This window comes from Periplaneta americana, chromosome 16 (assembly GCF_040183065.1).
Source record: "Periplaneta americana isolate PAMFEO1 chromosome 16, P.americana_PAMFEO1_priV1, whole genome shotgun sequence".
Classification (NCBI taxonomy): domain Eukaryota; kingdom Metazoa; phylum Arthropoda; class Insecta; order Blattodea; family Blattidae; genus Periplaneta; species Periplaneta americana.
Window position 1 is genome coordinate 14,385,243 of NC_091132.1, and position 19,634 is coordinate 14,404,876.

Sequence of the window (19,634 nt, forward strand, 5' to 3'; positions counted from 1 at the left end):
TTGAGACAAATTAATCTCAGATTAGACTTTATACAACACAAAATTCCAAGTTCAGCTAGAACGAGGATCAATTTAATCTCTGATTTACATCGCTGTCTGCAAGAACATTCTAGACAAGTTTGATGGAATCAGATTGAATTATGCAGCGACTCTGATAGAGAGATTGCTCCAAGCCCAGGAAATTGACTGAGTGCCCTTATCAGGTTTCGTCCTGTGCTCTTACGTCTAAGAGAATTCGTCTCTCCTCGCGTTATGTCAAGGACCCCACGCTATCGCGATCGCATGACGTATGGAAATCATGTAATGTCAAGGTTGACCCTGCCCATCCGTGACCGTGCAAAGATCGAAAGCCGTGGTTTGTCCACACTGCGGAGATTTGTTATAAATTGTTTAAGTGTGTGCAGGATACTTCAATAAATACGCTTAATGTGTTTTGAGATAAAGGCCTTCACTGTGATTGTACTGAGAAGAAAAAATTGTCTCCTCTATTTTAAGCTAATCCTAAATGGATGGTTACTTTTCGCCTAGAACTACATCATTATCCTCATTAGGTATGGAGAAGGCTAATTTGGAAATTAACTGTCGCATAAAAATGCAGCCTCCTCTCTTGTTCTTCCTGTATTCCCTTTGTTCTCCTTGTAATCCCCTTGTTTCCCTTCTATTCCTCTTGTTCTCCTTGTATTCCCCTTGGTTTCCTTGTGTTCTTCTTGTTTTCCTTGTGTTCCCCCTGTTCTCCTTGCATTCCCCTTGTTTTCCTTGTATTCCCCTTATTATCCTTGTATTCCCCTAATTATCCTTGTATTCCCCTTGTTCTCCTTGTATTCCACTTGTTCTCTTTGTATTCCACTTGTTCTCTTTGTATTCCCCTTATTATCCTCGTATTCCCCTTATTATCCTTGTATTCCCCTTGTTCTCTTTGTATTCCACTTGTTCTCTTTGTATTCCCCTTATTATCCTTGTATTCCCCTTGTTCTCCTTGTATTCCCCTGGTTTTCCTTGTATTCCCCTTATTATCCTTGTATTCCCCTTATTATCCTTGTATTCCCCTTGTTCTCCTTGTATTCCACTTGTTCTCTTTGTATTCCCCTTATTATCCTTGTATTCCCCTTGTTCTCCTTGTATTCCCCTTGTTTTCTTTGTATTCCCCTTATTATGCTTGTATTCCCCTTATTATCCTTGTATTCCCCTTGTTCACCTTGTATTCCACTTGTTCTCTTTGTATTCCACTTGTTTTCCTTGTATTCCCCTTATTATCCTTGTATTCCCCTTGTTCTCCTTGTATTCCACTTGTTCTCTTTGTATTCCCCTTATTATCCTTGTATTCCCCTTGTTCTCCTTGTAATCCCCTTGTTCTCCTCGTATTCCCCTTGTTTTCCTTGTATTCCCCTTATTATCCTTGTATTCCCCTTATTATCCTTGTATTCCCCTTGTTCTCCTTGTATTCCCCTGGTTTTCCTTGTATTCCCCTTATTATCCTTGTATTCCCCTTATTATCATTGTATTCCCCTTATTATCCTTGTATTCCCCTTATTATCCTTGTATTCCCCTTGTTTTCCTAGTATTCCACTTATTATCCTTGTATTCCCCTTATTATCCTTGTATTCCCCTTGTTCTCCTTGTATTCCACTTGTTCTCTTTGTATTCCACTTGTTCTCTTTGTATTCCCCTTATTATCCTTGTATTCCCCTTATTATCCTTGTATTCCCCTTGTTCTCCTTGTATTCCCCTTATTATCCTTGTATTCCCCTTATTATCCTTGTATTCCACTTGTTCTCTTTGTATTCCCCTTATTATCCTTGTATTCCCCTTGTTCTCCTTGTAATCCCTTTGTTTTCCTTCTATTCCTCTTGTTCTCCTCTTATTCCCCTTGGTTTCCTTGTGTTCTTCTTGTTTTCCTTGTGTTCTTCTTGTTTTCCTTGTGTTCCCCCTGTTCTCATTGTATTCCCCTTGTTTTCCTTGTATTCCCCTTGTTCTCCTTGTATTCCCATTATTACCCTTGTAATCCCCTTGTTTTCCTTCTATTCCTCTTGTTCTCCTTGTATTCCCCTTGGTTTCTTTGTGTTCTTCTTGTATTCTCCTTGTTCTCCTTGTATTTCCCTTGTTCTCCTTGTGTTCCCCTTGTTCTCCTTGTATTCGTCTTGTTCTCCTTGTATTCCCCTTATTATCCTTGTATTTCCCCTGTTCTCCTTGTATTCCTCTTGTTCTCCTTGTATTTCCCTTGTTTTCCTTGTGTTCCTCTTGTTTTTCTTGTGTCCCCATTGTTCTCCTTGTGTTTCCCTTGTTTTCCTTGTGTTCCTCTTGTTTTCCTTGTGTCCCCATTGTTCTCCTTGTGTCTCCATTGTTCTCCTTGTGTTTCACTTGTTTTCCTTGTGTTCCTCTTGTTTTCCTTGTGTCCCCATTGTTCTCCTTGTGTTTCCCTTGTTTTCCTTGTGTTCCTCTTGTTTTCCTTGTGTCCCCATTGTTCTCCTTGTGTTTCCCTTGTTTTCCTTGTGTTCCTCTTGTTTTCCTTGTGTCCCCATTGTTCTCCTTGTGTTTCCCTTGTTTTCCTTGTGTTCCTCTTGTTTTCCTTGTGTCCCCATTGTTCTCCTTGTGTTTCCCTTGTTTTCCTTGTGTTCCTCTTGTTTTCCTTGTGTCCCCATTGTTCTCCTTGTGTTTCCCTTGTTTTCCTTGTGTTCCTCTTGTTTTCCTTGTGTCCCCATTGTTCTCCTTGTGTTTCCCTTGTTTTCCTTGTGTTCCTCTTGTTTTCCTTGTGTCCCCATTGTTCTCCTTGTGTTTCCCTTGTTTTCCTTGTGTTCCTCTTGTTTTCCTTGTGTCCCCATTGTTCTCCTTGTGTTTCCCTTGTTTTCCTTGTATTCCCCTTGTTCTCTTTGCGTTCCTATTGTTCTCTTCGCGTTTCCATTCTTCTACTTTTACTTCTAATGCTAATTCCACTACTCTTATTAGTGATACTTCTACTGCTACATTTCTGCTACTCCTATTAATTTGAACACCTGAAGTAAGTACAATAGACAATACTTCTTTAGTTCTTGTACTTATTCCCTTCTCTTTCTCAGTTCCTGTCTATCAAGGTAATGTCACATCTGGCCTGCTACGTCTATCTCGTGACGTTTAAATATGACAGAGAAATCAATGACTAATTCCAGATGAGTTACACTTAGTATGTTGAATTGAAATTGAAGTAGATGAACGCGTCGCACTTAAGGCAATGAAATATTGCAGTACTCTAAAGACTGTTGTTGTTGTTATTATTATTATTATTATTATTATTATTATTATTATTATTATTATTACACAGGTCTTATAATGCGTTATCAGTACGTATCTTCCTTACCCAAAATCTAGACTCTTATCTTTTTTCTCCCCTTTCAGGAATTGTCGTCCACACCTTTGTGTCCAATAAACATTTTCGTCCAAATTTCCATACACTTGAGCCCACTGGGGTAGATTTATAACATTTCCGTCCAACAGTAAATTTCACCCAAAAATGTTTGTCCTCGGAATATTTTTTTTTTCCATTATAATTATATATTGTGCAATAATTAATATTTGATTTTGAACATTGTCTCTAAAATGGTGTGTGATACCATTCTGGCAGACACAAAGAACAAGTCAATAACATAAAATACAAAAATGGACTGATATTACCAAGGATATGCATACATCAATAACCTTAAAACTAGGCTGTCACGGATCTCAAAATTATTATGTCGAAGGGAAACAAATCATTGCTTGTAAAAGACGTGTGCTGTCACCACTGTTACCACACCACTCTTGCAATAGATATCGAACAAGAATATAAGTATGACTTGAGGCTTTCCCGGCGTTTGATGTAGAATAACTCTTCTCGGGTTCTCAGCCAGGTGAGTTGGAGATTAGCTTCCAAGCTTTCGACGGCTAGCTCTGCCATCTTCTTCAGGGAATATAAGTTACTGTGTGTCCTAAAAGTCATGATGGGGTTTCAGAGGATTATATTTTTTTTAATGAATAGAGGTTCAAATATAATAATGCTGCCAGATGAAAATAAAACTCTCAAAGTTTTTCATCTGTAAGTTTAAGGCACTGAAGGAAACAAAAAACGTAACAATCAAGCAAATGCAATGATTCTCATTACTTACTTACTTACTTACAAATTGCTTTTAAGGAATCCGAAGGTTCATTGCCGCCCTCACATAAGTCCGCCATCGGTCCCTATCCTGAGCAAGATTAATCCAGTCTCTATCATCATATCCCACCTCCCTCAAATACATTTTAATATTATCCTCCCATCTACGTCTCGGCCTCCCTAAAGGTCTTTTTCCCTCCGGTCTCCCAACTAACACTCTATATGCATTTCTGGATTCGCCCATGCGTGCTACATGCCCTGCCCATCTCAAACGTCTGGATTTAATGTTCCTAATTTTGTCAGGTGAAGAATACAATGCGTGCAGTTCTGTGTTGTGTAACTTTCTCCATTCTCCTGTAACTTCATCCCTCTTAACCCCAAATATTTTCCTAAGCACCTTATTCTCAAACACCCTTAACCTATGTTCCTCTCTCAGAGTGAGAGTCCAAGTTTCACAACCATACAGAAGAACCGGTAATATAACTGTTTTATAAATTCTAACTTTCAGATTTTTGGACAGCAGACTGGATGATAGGAGCTTCTCAACCGAATAATAACACGCATTTCCCATATTTATTCTGCGTTTAATTTCCTCTCGAGTGTCATTTATATTTGTTACTGTTGCTCCAAGATATTTGAATTTTTCCACCTCTTCGAAGGATAAATCTCCAATTTTTATATTTCCATTTCGTACAATATTCTGGTCACGAGACATAATCATATACTTTGTCTTTTCGGGATTTACTTCCAAACCGATCGCTTTATCCATCTTTTATAATTAATTGTAACAATAATTCTCATTGTTACAATTAATTATAAAAGATGGATTTCCAAAGAAAAGTGCAATGTGTTTTGTGGCTTGCAAATTTTGAATCTGTGACCCATGTACCACGTGAATTTCGTCGCGTATTTAACGAAAGCAGAAAGGGAAGGAAATGCCCTCGCATCCCGCAACTTCTGTGACGTGTCGTTTAGTCTCTTCCCTAGTTCTTCTTCCAGAGATTCGCAGAGCGCCTCAAATTCATCACAATGGTTAGTGGGCACCGATCTCATACATTGCCCGAAATTGTATGAGAGAATTCCCTCGTGAGGACTCAAAGCAGCGCTCATTCTGTATCGCTAGTCCAAGACATGACGCCTTACACCACGCGGCTACGGCACCGGACACGTAGGGTATAAAATGAGTTATTTCTTTGTTCCGCTTATACAAGGACATCATTTTATTTTTACTAACATTTTTAATATTAACCTGGCTATATCTATGGATTAAAGGTCTAGAACCGGAAACACCGCTTGCTCCACCTTCCAAGACTGGAGTTCGATGATACTGGCGTAAAACACAAACAAATCACTTTACTAGGTATAGGAGGGAAGAAAAGTAGTTCATCCATTTATGTAAACTAGGAAATATCGCAATTTTGAGTTTGATAATTTTCATTAGGTTTTTGTTTAATCAAAATACAGAACTGTAATAACACTTAGTGTTTTTACTCACGAATTGAATTATCCATTCGGACGTATTAATTATGCAGTGCATATTGTACTGTTACAGCACATTTTTGAAAATGGTGGCCATTCATTTCGATACAGGCTTCAATTCTCTTGTGCATATTATCGCACTATAGACTATTGTACCTAAATCCAATTACCAGTTTCATCCTTCGTACGAGTAACTCATGTTGAAATAATTCTATACCTACTCTACAAAAGAGTACCTTACGTACTGTAAATTCAAACTTCACTTCTACCCGATCCGAAAAGATAAAGATTACTCAGAAATGGTATCTACTGTCCGTTCAAGTGGTTTTGTCGCAGGGTCGTAGAAAGGGAGGGGGAGAAATCACGTGACAGTTAATTACTTAACGAGGCCCTTTTATTTAAGTTATTTTAAACAGTTGTATAATATTACGTAGACGTCCAATTCCTAAAAGAAATTAATGTTTTCAGAAAAGAGCTAAGACAGCCCAGCTACTAGACTTTACAGAGGGGCGAACAGAAGCAGGTGGGGGAAACCGGACGACAGTACCTGTGCGAAAATATGATTCAATATTGAAAGCTCTTTCGTCACTGGAAAACGCGAACATATTTCTGGAACGTACTATACTCACTAACTCAGTACTGCATACGCGCCTCGGTTCTGTGTGGAGAACGGTTGGATGTTTACTAATAGAGGGGGTGGGAGTGAAGTACATTCAAAAACTCAGGTACAATAAAAATTGAAGTAAAAATAAAATGATGCCCCTGTAGTTGGATGTTGCTTCATAGCTTAGGCTACTTGTCTTGATGGAACATTGCGAAGCGAAAGTGATGTGTCGTCATGTAATGCACTATGTCGGCATTGTATTAAAACGTAAAAAGCCCTTCCTGGCTATGTTGACGAGGCTGAGTGGGTTACATTAGTACTCACTCCTGCGCAGCGTTCTATGTCACTCACTTTATTTCAATAGACTTTCTATAGTCTACCCATACAATATGAACATTACGTTAAATAGCGTACTGTATGGTTTAGAAATTGATGTATTGTTACGCTGTTTGATCGACTGTTTATCTACAGATCTATACCAGTTTGTGGCGTGAGATAAGATCGCTGCTACAAGCGGGAAGGTCGCAGGTTTGATTTTCGGTGGTAGCATGAATTTACTCTATTAAACTAATCCTTCCGGCCATATTGTGGTCGTGAGGTTCACACAGCCTTTAACAGAAATGAGCACCGGAGTTCAGCGCTGTATTTAACTTTTTTTTTTTTTCCGCCCCGGGCCGTTAAAAAAATGCTGCCCCCCTCCCCCGACATAAATAACGATATAAGAAATGTCAATCGAAACGAAGTCAGAGAATTGAATAATCAATACAGATGGTAGATTTTAGTAATTTAAAATTTCGCATTTCAAAAGTAAAATTTAGTACGGTATTTAACTTTTAAAGTTAGAATTTAGCATTTTGTAGCGTTTTGGGATGAAATATTTGTTATGAAAAATTTAGTGGTAGAAATTCAATGTCATCAATGTGTTAACAGGTCCGCTTTCTAGATTTTGCAGTTAAAATTAGTGAAAATAAATAAATAAATAAATGAATGAATGAATGAATGAATGAATGAATGAATGAATGAATAAATGAATAAATGAATAAATAAATAAATAAATAAATAATATAAAATTATAGTGAAATTATAAACATTTAGGGCCGTATTCATAGACATTCTTAGCGAGGGCTTCCGGTGGATGATCAGCGAACTAACGTTTTTCATATTCATAAACCAGTGTTAGCGATATGCTATGATATTTATCCTGTGCAAGTAACCAGTCGATAGCCGGGGCTAGTTTAGCACGCTCGTAGCGCGGGCTAGCAAAATGTCTGTGAATAGCACCCTAAGAAACCTGTGAAAAGATAATGTGATTTTATCCACTCCATCTTGTTGTTTGTTTTTGGGGATCTGGAACCATGTTGAATGACATTTTATGGCTCACAAGCGTATTGTCAGGTGCATAGCGACTGTTGTTAGTAGAACCTCCTGTAGAGAAAACTTTTTACAGTATAATATTCTCACTGTTTATAGTACATATATATTTTTAACGTATTGCAATTAATTTATTCAAATCTCTCTGACTTTCACCAAAATAGTGACTTTCATACTTATGATACTCGTAATAAAAATAGTTTAAGTATTCCGGTTCACCATCTTACAAATATTAGCAGATCTTATATGGTTTCTGGTATTAAAATTTACAATAGCTTGCCTGAGAATATTAAATATACAAATAATACATTTAATGTGTGCTTTGTTTTCTCTTTCATTTCAAAAGTTTATTATTATGTGATTAATATCCTTAACTGGATTAACTCTGGATTATCTGAAGACTTACTTATTTTGTTTCTTCATGTGTGTATTAGGAATGTTTTTCGTCATGTGAATATTCAAGAAATTCAGTGTGTTTTCTGGTGACTTTACAGACTTGTTGATTTTACATAGCAACAGTGCTTACAGTTATTAATTAACTAATTAATTTCATTCAGTTTTCGTCTTCGTTTAGTTTATTTACGCGTTTTACTTTAATTTATCAGTGATGTCAACCAACATCCCTCTGTGTACTCCTTCTGAATCTACTAACATTTCTTCTGTGACTTGTAATTTATGTGGTAAATCTTTTACTCATCGAGGCATCAATACCCACGTTTCGAGATGTCATACATCAGAAGATTCTTCGCTGGATATTTCCCCATCTGCAGCAGGAAGTTCTTCTGATATTTCTACACATATTAGTGCTACCACTGAACCTGATGAATATATTCCGTGCCCACATTGTCCATCAGGTGATACTAGACTTTTTAGAGGTACTCGTGGTCTGCGCATTCATCACTCACGTGTGCATTCTGACATTCAAGATGCAATTCCATCCTCAAATATCACCCACGAAGAGCTTCACTCCATACTCATACAGTGCAAGAAATCTGTTGCTGTCATACGCAGAATCCCCAAGGGAGCTCGCCCATTGGCTGCGGACCGACTTCGACATCTGATTGACCTTTGTATATCGTTTAATTCCGAAGCCCATTGGGTCAATTTAATGCTTTACGCTTACATTGCTCTTCGTGTTCCTGAAAAGTCTACTAATAAATCACTAATCTCCAAGATTAAGGAAAACATAAACAATTTTCAAAATCCTTCTTTCACTGAGTCTATTCGTACTAAGAAGAAGTCACCACATATCTCCCTGGCGCAACGTATAGAGAGGAAAATTGCTGAAGGAGACATTCGCAACGCTGTTCGTATATTATCATCCGATATGGGGATAGCTGAATACAATCAACGTACTTACGAAGAATTATTATCAAAACACCCACCTCCTTCTCGACCATCTACTTTTCCTGATGCTCCTGTTACTACTGCTAATCACCCATCTTTTTCTGAATCTGATGTCCTACACGCCATTAAAAGTTTCCCTCAAGGATCTGCTTCTGGTATTGATGGTCTGCGACCTCAGCATCTAGTTGATTTAGTGTCCATTTCAGCTGGTGACTCTGGTAAAAAGCTCCTTTCATCCATAACTAATCTCTGCAATTTTTTGTCTCAAGGTAAATTAAATGATAATGTACGTACAAATTTCTTTGGTGCCTCTTTGCTTGCAGTTAATAAACCTGGCGGTGGCATACGCCCAATCGCAATAGGTAATACTTTCAGGCGCCTTGTTTCTAAAATTATTTGTCACGCTATTAAGATTGAAAGTGGTCATATTTTTCGACCTCATCAACTAGGATTTGGTTCTCCTAAAGGTTGTGAATCTGTTATACACTCTGTACGATCCTTCTTACATACTTATGATAACTCAGATAAAATTCTATTGAAGATAGATTTTAAGAACGCATTTAACAGCATTGAACGTGATATCATGTTAAACTCTTTTTTAGAAAAATTCCCCAGCTTTTACCCTTTTGTTTGGCAGTCTTATAGATATTCGTCCAATCTATTTTTTAATTCCAAAATTATTTTATCACAAACAGGCTGTCAGCAGGGAGACCCTTTAGGGCCTTTACTCTTCAGTCTTACAGTCCACTCCCTCATCCAAAAGTTAACTAGTGACTTAAATCTCTTTTATTTGGATGATGGGACTTTAGCTGGAGATTCCCATGATGTTCTTTGTGATCTACAGAAAATCATTCATCTTGGGTCCGAACTTGGTCTTGAGATTAATCCTAATAAATGTGAAATTTATTTTTGTTCTGCTATTAACCCAAATATTTTATCTTCTTTCCAGAATATTGCTCCTGGCATTAAAACTGTCACAAAGTCAAATCTGTCCGTCCTGGGTTCTCCCATCTTTTTAGATTCTGTTGATGAAATAGCTACTCAAAAATTGGAGCTCCTGAAAACTCTGTTTGGTCGTCTTGAACATTTTCACCCTCAAGTCTCTTATTTCATTGTCAAAAATTGCCTATTAATCCCTAAATTCACTTATTTTTTAAGAACTACACCCTTATTTCTTTTTCCTACTTTTCTCCAGCAGGCAGATGATTTATTAAAGCAGTCTTTACAATCTATTTTAAATACTTCTTTTGACAACAACAGTTGGGTACAGGCTTCTCTCCCAATTAAATTAGGAGGCCTCGGTATTCGTACACTTACTGATATTTGTATACCAGCTTTTTTATCTTCAGTCTTTGGCGTTATTGACTTCATCAAATTTATTTTCCCTATTTACAGTGATGCTGTCGACATTTGCTATGTTCCTGAAGCCTTAAATAAGTGGTACGAAAAAACGAATAACTTTGCTCCTCCCCAGAATCCAGCCATTCAAAAAGCCTGGGATGAGATTATTGCAGGTCAAATACTTGATTCTCTTATATCCTCTTTCACATCTGACAAGGACATCGCTCGTATTAAAGCTCTCCAAGAGAAGGAATCTGGATCTTGGCTCCATGCTCTGCCTTCCTCCTATGTTGGTACCTTGATGGACGGTAAATCTTTCCAAATCGCTACTGCATTGCGTCTGGGCTGCACAATTTGCCATGTACACCAATGTATATGCGGAGAGACTGTGGATTCCTTTGGACATCATGCCTTAAGCTGTGCCAGAAGTAAAGGCCGCCTTCCTAGGCATTCTGCTATTAATAACATCATTAGTAGATCTTTAACCTCCTGTGACATTCCAACTCTTCTTGAACCATCTGGTATTAGCCGGTCGGATGGTAAACGACCTGACGGCTTGACATTAATTCCTTGGTCCAAAGGTAAATCACTCATCTGGGATTTTACATGTGTAGATACATTAGCCCTTTCCCATTTAAAATCTTCTGTCAATTGTGCCGGATCTGCTGCTGAATCCGCTTATCATGCTAAACGCCGCAAATATGAACATTTAACATCAAATTACATCTTCGTCGCTTTTGCAGTTGAGACCTTTGGTCCGTGGTGTAGAGACGCTAAAGATCTACTCACCCAAATTGGTACACGCCTACTGTCCCGTACCGGCGATCCTAGATGCATCAATTTCCTTCGTCAACGCATTGGAATAGCGGTTCAGCGAGGGAATGTTGCCTCCATCCTGGGATCATTTCCTAACTCTATTTCGTTAGAAGAGATCTTTCTCATTTAATGTGTAGCGTACCTGCTTGAGCACGGGTAGAAAGTTCGCAAGAACAAAACTTCCACGAAGAAAGGAGAGAGGATGTCCGATCTTTAATGAAGCCATGGTCGAGAATATCCACAAGGCGAGGTGCTCCCCATCGGCAACATGAAGATCAACTCTATGTCTGAGTTACAACGGCTGGCCGGCGTCAAGAGCATGGGCGATGCGGAATGCCCCACGCTGCTGGACATCGAGATCTGCAGCGAGCAGGACGACCCCAGGCAGCGCCCCAACTTCGGCGTCAAGTGCAAGATCTTCGAACTGGACGCTTGCCAAGGCATCGGAAAGGTGTGTCTGGTGTACCTTCACAAGAGCGAGTGCGAATCCGATCTAAAACGAGAGGACCCCAAGATCTGGCTGCTGGACAGAAGTTTTGAGTGGCACTACCTGGCTGCAGACTTCACGCAGTACTTCCGCATGATGCTGGTACACCAGGGTCTCCCCCAGTGGCAGTTCAAATTCACGCCCATGGACCATTATTATGAAATTAGTTTACAATGTTATACTTATCGCATGAGCTAATATATGAAGAAACAGTAAAATAAAATGTAAAAGGCCTATTATTAAAAAAAAAAAAAAAAAAAATAACATTATCTATGATATAATAATATCATAAATAACTGTATAACATATAATAAATAATGCGATAACTAAATAAAAAAAAAAAGAAATTAATACATTTGTGTTCTTACAGTCTATAGGATGCACTGTGGGCTTTTGAATTGAATAATGTATTTTATATTTGACTTATTTTAATTTTAATGTATTAATGTATTTTATTGACAATGTCTATGCATATATGCCTCCTAAAATAAAGTTTGTCTGTCTGTCTGTCTGTCTGTCTGTCTGACTGTCTGTCTGTCTGTCTGTCTGTCTGTCTGTCTACTCTATCGCAATCACTCGCTACCTCATACAACTTGTTTCTGACGCAAAAATGTCTCATACAATGTAATTTCGCCTTCATTTCGCAAAACACATACCGTAGGCCTACATTTCGCATTTTGTACTCAATCTCGCATTTTATCGCGAATTAGAAAACTTACTTACTTACTTACTTACTTACTTACTGGCTTTTAAGGAACTTGGAGGTTCATTGCCGCCCTCACATAAGCCCGCCATTGATCCCTATCCTGAGCAAGATTAATCCAGTCCCTATCATCATATCCCACCTCCCTCAAATCCATTTTAACATTATCTTCCCATCTACGTCTCCGCCTCCCCAAAGGTCTTTTCCCCTCTCGCCTCCCAACTAACACTCTATATGCATTTCTGGATTCGCCCATACGTGCTACATGCCCTGCCCATCTCAAACGTCTGGATTTAATGTTCCTAATTATGTCGGGTGAAGGATACAATGCGTGCAGCTCTGCGTTGTGTAACTTTCTCCATTCTCCTGTAACTTCATCCCTCTTAGCCCCAAATATTTTCCTAAGAACCTTATTCTCAAAAACCCACAATCTCTGTTCCTCTCTCAAAGTGAGAGTCCAAGTTTCACAGCCATACAGAACAACCGGTAATATAACTATTTTATAAATTCTAACTTTTAGATTTTTTGACAGCAGACTAGATGACAAAAGCTTCTCAACCGAATAATAACAGGCATTTCCCATATTTATTCTGCGTTTAATTTCCTCCCTAGTGTCATTTACATTTGTTACTGTTGCTCCAAGATATTTGAATTTTTCCACCTCTTCGAAGGATAAATCTCCAACTTTTATAGTTCCATTTCGTACAATATTCTGATCATATACTTGGTGAATTAAAAAAACTACAGTAATAAATTAAAAGTGCTTTTAAACATAAAATAATATATTCTGACAGCATTTGGGCACATTTCGCTTTTATCGTGATTGAGAAAATCTACATATCTAATAAAATCATCAATTCAAATGAAAGTAGTAGGTTGCTGCTCATATAGTCACTCTTTACACAACGTAGTTTTTGTAATACTCATACAAAATCGTACGAAAACTGTAGACCTACAGTTGCAATTCAAAACAGCGCTGCACCCAGGTCGCTAAAGACGGCCATTTTCGCCGCGCTTTTTTTCGTCTCATAAGCACCTGGTTCAACCGGTTTACATATTTTTAAAAACCGACATCTGTTCTCTACTCAACTGTAAATGAATCATGAACGTAGCTGTTATAGTTTCCGTGCAGTAAGAGTTTCAAATTTTGCACTTTTTGGGGCATCCGAATCTCCGTACGTACTTCCTCAAATACACACGGGGAAGGACGTAGTTATGGTAAAAATAAATTGCTTAATAAGGGAAAATATTTCAGGAAACTGTACAATACTTCAGTACAATAATAAAACAGAACGAAATTAATAGTCTAAAAGAATTGCTTCATATGGGGAAAACTTTCAGGGAAATTTATAATTATATCAGTAGAATTATAAAATTTAACAAAATCAATAGGCTAAAAGAACTGTTTAATAGGGAGAAAATGTTCAGGAAAATGTATAATTATTGTATATAGGCCTAAGTTTAATTAATATAAAAGTAAGCAAAAGCAATAGCCCTAAAATTGCTTAATATAGAAATATGTTTCAGGAACATGTATAATTATATCAGTAGGATTATAAAAATAAACAAAATCAATAGGCTAAAAGAATTGTTTAACAAGGAGAAAATGTTCAGGAAAATGTATAATTATTGTATATAGGCCTAAGTTTAATTAATATAAAAGTAAGCAAAAGCAATAGCCCTAAAATTGCTTAATATAGAAATTTGTTTCAGGGACATGTTTAATTATATCAGTAGAATTATAAAACTAAACAAAATCAATAGGCTAAGAGAACTGTTTAATAGGGAGAAAATGTTCAGAAAAATTTATAATTATTGTATAAAGGCCTAAGTATAAACATAAAATAAGCGAAATCAATAGTCCTAAAATTACTTAATAAGGAGAAATGTTTCAGGAAAATATACAATTATATCAGTACGATTGTAAAACTTGGCTAAGTAATAGGCTAAAAGAATTGCTTAACAAATGGAACATTTTCAGAAGAATTTATAATTATACTATCAGTACAATAAACTTACAAAACGTAGAAAAACCAATAAACTAAAAAAATTGCTTAATAAGGTGAAAACTTCAGGAAAATGTAGGCCTATAATAATTATATCAATACAATTTTAAAATTTAGCAAAATCAATAAACTAAAAAAAAAATCATAATAGGGGGGAAAATTCCAGAGAAATGTATAATTATATCAGTACAGTAATACAGAATTTGAAAAAATCAATAGACTAAAAGAATTGTTTAATATGGGGAAATCTTTCAGGAAAATTTATAATCACTGCATATCAGTACAATTACAACATTTAGCAAAATCAATAAAATTGCTTAAGAAAGGAAAATTTTTCATCGCTAGGTTTATCAGTTACTCTTGTGGGGATAGGACCCAGTCATGTCAGATCTGAGGTAGGATGTCTCGCCTGTCAGCGTCGGACTCACTAATTCCACGCTGGCCACCCATCGAATTAGGAATAATCATTGCAAATATATGAAGCACATTGACCATTGTAAACTAAGTGCATGCACCTGTCCGGGGTTCGGTCTTGGTAAAATCGAGCCAAGTCAAGCAAACTGGAAGGGTGATGGCAATTGAAGTATACGAGGTCTGTTTTCTTAATAATTCTTGATTGTAAGAGAATGCCTAGTGATAGGTGCGCATGGCTAGGGATCTGGACAACACATCGCATGCCCGGCAGAGAGCAGATGCAAGTTTAATGAGCCCCTCACTGAGCCGGGACACAGCTCTGCCAGTGCCTTCTCACGTTCCTGACAGTGATGAAAGACGGCGAAGTGCTATCAATGCACCACATCAGGTGACAAATGGATTCAAGCACTATCAATTATTTCTCTTTACAAACAATTTCAAGGCGTCTGCCGCCTCCATGAACAAATTCTGTCACACGCTTCTATAGTCCTCAAGAAAGTCGAGTGAAAACGAGTAACTTGTCCAGCAGTAGTGATGGTAGTGTTTACACAGACAGTCTGTCCGGCATATATTCTCTGTGAAAGGTAATGTGGAGTTTCACAGATATCTGTCGATAGAATCTCAAGCTCGTTTCGCGTTACCAACGTTGCGGCAATTACAAATATGAAATGTGGCAACACAGTAGCCTACTTACTATACTTCTTCTACAGCTTCATCTTCAGCATTACCATCTTGTTCCGTTCATCTTTTATGTCTTAAACCCTCTTATACATGGTGATACATTTATCATGCACACATCTTAGTATATATAGTGCATACATTTTATCTTTCCACGCTCGCGGATGTAGAGCTGACTCGGCAATGCACAGCGCAGCGGCACACTTGCGAGAGTGGAAAGATAAAATGTAAACACTGTACATACATAATTATAAAATTAATTGCAACATTGCTAGTATTCAGCTCCCCTAGCGGTGACTAATGTAGGCTTGCAGTATGAGATGGAGTGGTGGCTGATATGTGATATCTGCAAGTTATAAAGGTTCATTCACAGTGAAAATTAACATAACGTAAGGGTTAACTTAAGAATCTAAACGTTAACGTAAAATCAAAAAGTCATACCATCATTCACGATGGGAACACAAACATAACAGCGAAGATACTTGGTAGCCATGGAAACGTAACAACAGCGTCATTTTGCCATTATTATGTAGTATACTTCAGCGCTTTACGATTGTGTATTGTTTCCAAATCACAATAGCATGAACATCTAGTGTTTCTGTGAATCATTGTGAATGATCCCATTTGGTAATATGACCGCAAAATTCTGTGTTTATGTTACGTTTATGTTTAATTTTCATTGTGAATGGACCTTTAGAATGTAAACGTTACCATAAAATAAAAAAAAAATCATATCATTCACAATGGAAACATAAATATAACCGCAAAGATACTTGGTAACCATGGAAACATAACAACGCCATTTCGTCATATTCTGTTGTATACTTCAGCCTCTACGATTGTGTGTTGTTTCTAAATCATGTAAGCATAAACATAGACGTTTGGAGTTTGCGAACTTTCATGTTAACGTCTAACGGTAATGTTAAAGTCAGTGTTTATGTGAATCATTGTGAATGATCCCATTTGGTAACCTCACCGCAAACTTCTGTGTTTATGTTACATTTATGTTAATTTTCATTATGAATGAGTCTTTAAGGTAATAATCTTATTTGTGCCCAATATTCAGTGGTTGTAATTAATAAAATTGTTATCTGCAACGCCTTAAGGCCAAAAAATGTAAACAAAAGCAGGACTCTCTCAAAATTACGTTTATTGTTTATGATTATGAGGGTGTATTAATCACTCATTCTGTTTGAATTGGTATGTACGTGGATAGTGCATATTGCAGTCGCTTTTTGGAACACCATTTACGACCAGCATTGTGCCGGAAGCGCCGAAATCTCGTATACCTATACTATTGTGCTTCACGATTGTGCTCATTGTCACGTGGCTGCCCAAATGGTTAATTTATTTAACAAGTGGAACTGGGAAATTCTAGAGCATCCTCCGTATTCTCCGGATGAGAGTCCCAGTGACAACGACCTTTTCCCCCCCCCCACAAGATGAAACAAATTTAGGAATAGTCATTTTGAAACGCCTTGTATACGCGTTACAATATTCAAGCAAATCGGTGTTTTCTTACCAGAACTATACAATGAAAGAATATGCGTTACAAAGTTTTCGGTTCTTACCCTTCAGCCCGCCGTTAATCACAGTTAAGACAGACAAGAGACAGCGACTTCTGCGCTGAAAATGCATTCCCTCAGTATTTGACACAGATGGTCTCCAAAATGTTCCAGGCTACTGCATCGCCTCTCTCAGCGACTCTCGCAAGAAAGGAGGGCACATTCCGTACAGGGACAGCAAACTCACGAAGCTGCTGGCGGACAGCCTGGCCGGCAACGGCGTCACCCTCATGGTAAGTAAATCTGTCTTAAATCTTGCCTGGGAGATGGTGGATTTTACTTGTTCATAACAGTACACTCACTAGATGTAGATTCATTTTCCGGGCTGAGAGGCCGTGGTCTATTAGTTGGTTTTATACCAGACGTTTCGTCTGCAACTGCGGCAGACATCTTCAGTGGAGTGGTATCCGAGGTCGCAAGACTCTTCTCGGCGTACCTGAGGCAACTGATCCTGTGTCTGTGTGTAGCTGTGAATGAGTGGGGGGAAGTGGGAGGAGAAACTTTAAAGGTACGTGAAAACACGTCCTTTTTTGCAAGAGGGGAGTTGGGGCTGTGAAAAACTGAATATGTGAGCTCCAAGCCTCTTGGCCACTTGTCTCACTTCGGGTTTCGCCGCCCCAGTGAAGGAGCGCTAGAAATTTCCAGTGGGTAAGCCGAAAATGGACGTAACTGATTAGCTACAACATACGGGGGGGGGGAGGAGGGGCAGAAGTACAGCGACCTGATCCGGAGGAGAGACGCGATGGAGGAGAAGTCTAGGCACGAAACGGTAATGGCCAGTTTTCCTGTTTGAAGATTCGAACGCGTAGGGATTAATCTTACAATAGCCAATTGGCTCTTTGATGATTGGTTGTGCGGGCGTATTTATAGTGCGGCTCGCGGGCCGAGGCCTGTTGTCGCTGCGGTCCGCGCCGCTGTGTTCGCTGCTCCCGTTCTGGGTTCCGTCCTTTTGTTGTAGTGGCTTCTTATCTGTTCTGTTTAGGACCGGGTACCAACACTTGTTTAGCTTTACGCCTTCTTTCTTGCGATTAAAGTTGTTGTTATGTTTACGTATTTCGATCGCTTCTCTATGTAGACCCCGCCCGCACAACCAGACACAGGATCATTTGCCTCAGGTACGCCGAGAAGAGTCTTGCGACCTCGGATACCACTCCACTGAAGATGTCTGCCGCAGTTGCAGACGAAACGTCTGGTATAAAACCAACTAATAGACCACGGCCTCTCAGCCCGGAAAATGAATCTACATCTATAGACTCCGGCCGTGAAAGCCTACACTGCAAGTACACTCACTGTTTCTTTTTACTTCCGCGTTAGCCTATATTAAACTAGTGGCTTGTGCAGCAAATGCTGCAAACTAAGTTCATTAGAAGTTAAAATAAAAATGTTTCAGATTTATTTTCGATGAAGAATAGGCCTACCAGTCATTTTAAAAGTTATTTGCTTCCATAATAATGAAACATACTCTCTCTGAATGGTTTCTTTATGCCAAATATTTTTTCTTGAACCTATCCATCTTCACTTTTTGAGTTTAAAAGCGAAAACGCATGTAACAATGTCAGGAAGATCAGTGGATTTTTCATGTGGAGGTAAAGCAGTAGTAGAGGGAATTGTGGATTGTAGGTGAGAGTTAAGAAAATGTCAGGTTTACCATGCTTTCGAACAATAGACATAGCTTCTTGGTATAGCTAGCTGCCGCATGTTTCATGAATTACCTTGAAATGTAGAATCATTTTATCCTGCTAAGAGATCTTGCTGAAATGATCGGGAGACTACAAAATCTTGTAAGCCTCTTGGTCTTTCCTTAGGAACTGTAATTTTTGCGCTCTCTCCAGACAACATAAACATCCACGTATATAAATCACCACACCTCCATTAAATATATAAAAAAGACCCACACCACTTGATTAATAAGTATAAAAATCTCATTTTAATAACAATAATTTTAACTTACGTAAGTTTCCTAGTTTTCAGTAACATATACTGTATATATTATACAGCCGTCACTCAGTAAATTATAGAAATGAAGATCTAATTTAAGATATTCTCTCCGTCTACTTATATAACCCCAAAAGGTTCGATTTCATATCATCAATAGGCTATATCATTAATATGTATATCAGTGACAAATATTAATATCATGGCATTAACTATAATAATATTTCACTTTTAATGGTGATAGTGTCATCAAACCACCTCAAGTTTCGTAGTTTTTAATATCCAATACACAGCTGTACTCAGAAAATTACACACCACAGAATCAGATCTGTAAATTATTTAGTAAGTCTTGAAAGTTTTTAATAACCAATTATAGAGACGTTATAAAAAATTACACAAATGAAGATCGACATATTGTTGTCATTATGATGTCACAGAATTTGCTCTGATTTGCTCTAAATATGTCAGCAATTCTGCAGGGCATGGTCTTCGTGTAATATTGCTTATTGTAGTGTGTGTTTTGTTTTATTCTGAAAAGCCATTAGTTCTCTGACGACAGATAGATTTTGGAAAATAGGAAAATTATGTAGGAAAATTGACATTTCACTGAAAACTACTATTTTTCTGAAAATCTTTGGGTTCCAAGCTTCAAAATGAGGAGTCATTCATTAAAATTCGTTCAGCCGTTTTCCCGTAATGTCCATTACCAGTTCACTGTAATGCAGCAAAATTTGACTTAACAAATTTTCACAGAAAGACGCGTTTAAATTGTCACTGTAACCGGAA

General features: G+C 38.0%; 1 protein-coding gene across 2 annotated transcripts in view; it reads left to right on the forward strand.

The window, feature by feature from the left end:
• Nucleotides 1-19,634, forward strand: part of LOC138691235 (kinesin-like protein KIF12) — a 303,486-nt gene that overhangs the window by 248,601 nt on the left and 35,251 nt on the right. For both annotated transcript variants that reach the window (XM_069813042.1, XM_069813043.1), the window contains exon 10: nt 17,028-17,146. In XM_069813042.1, coding sequence (XP_069669143.1) covers nt 17,028-17,146 — 119 coding nt within the window. The remainder of the gene's footprint in view (nt 1-17,027; nt 17,147-19,634) is intronic.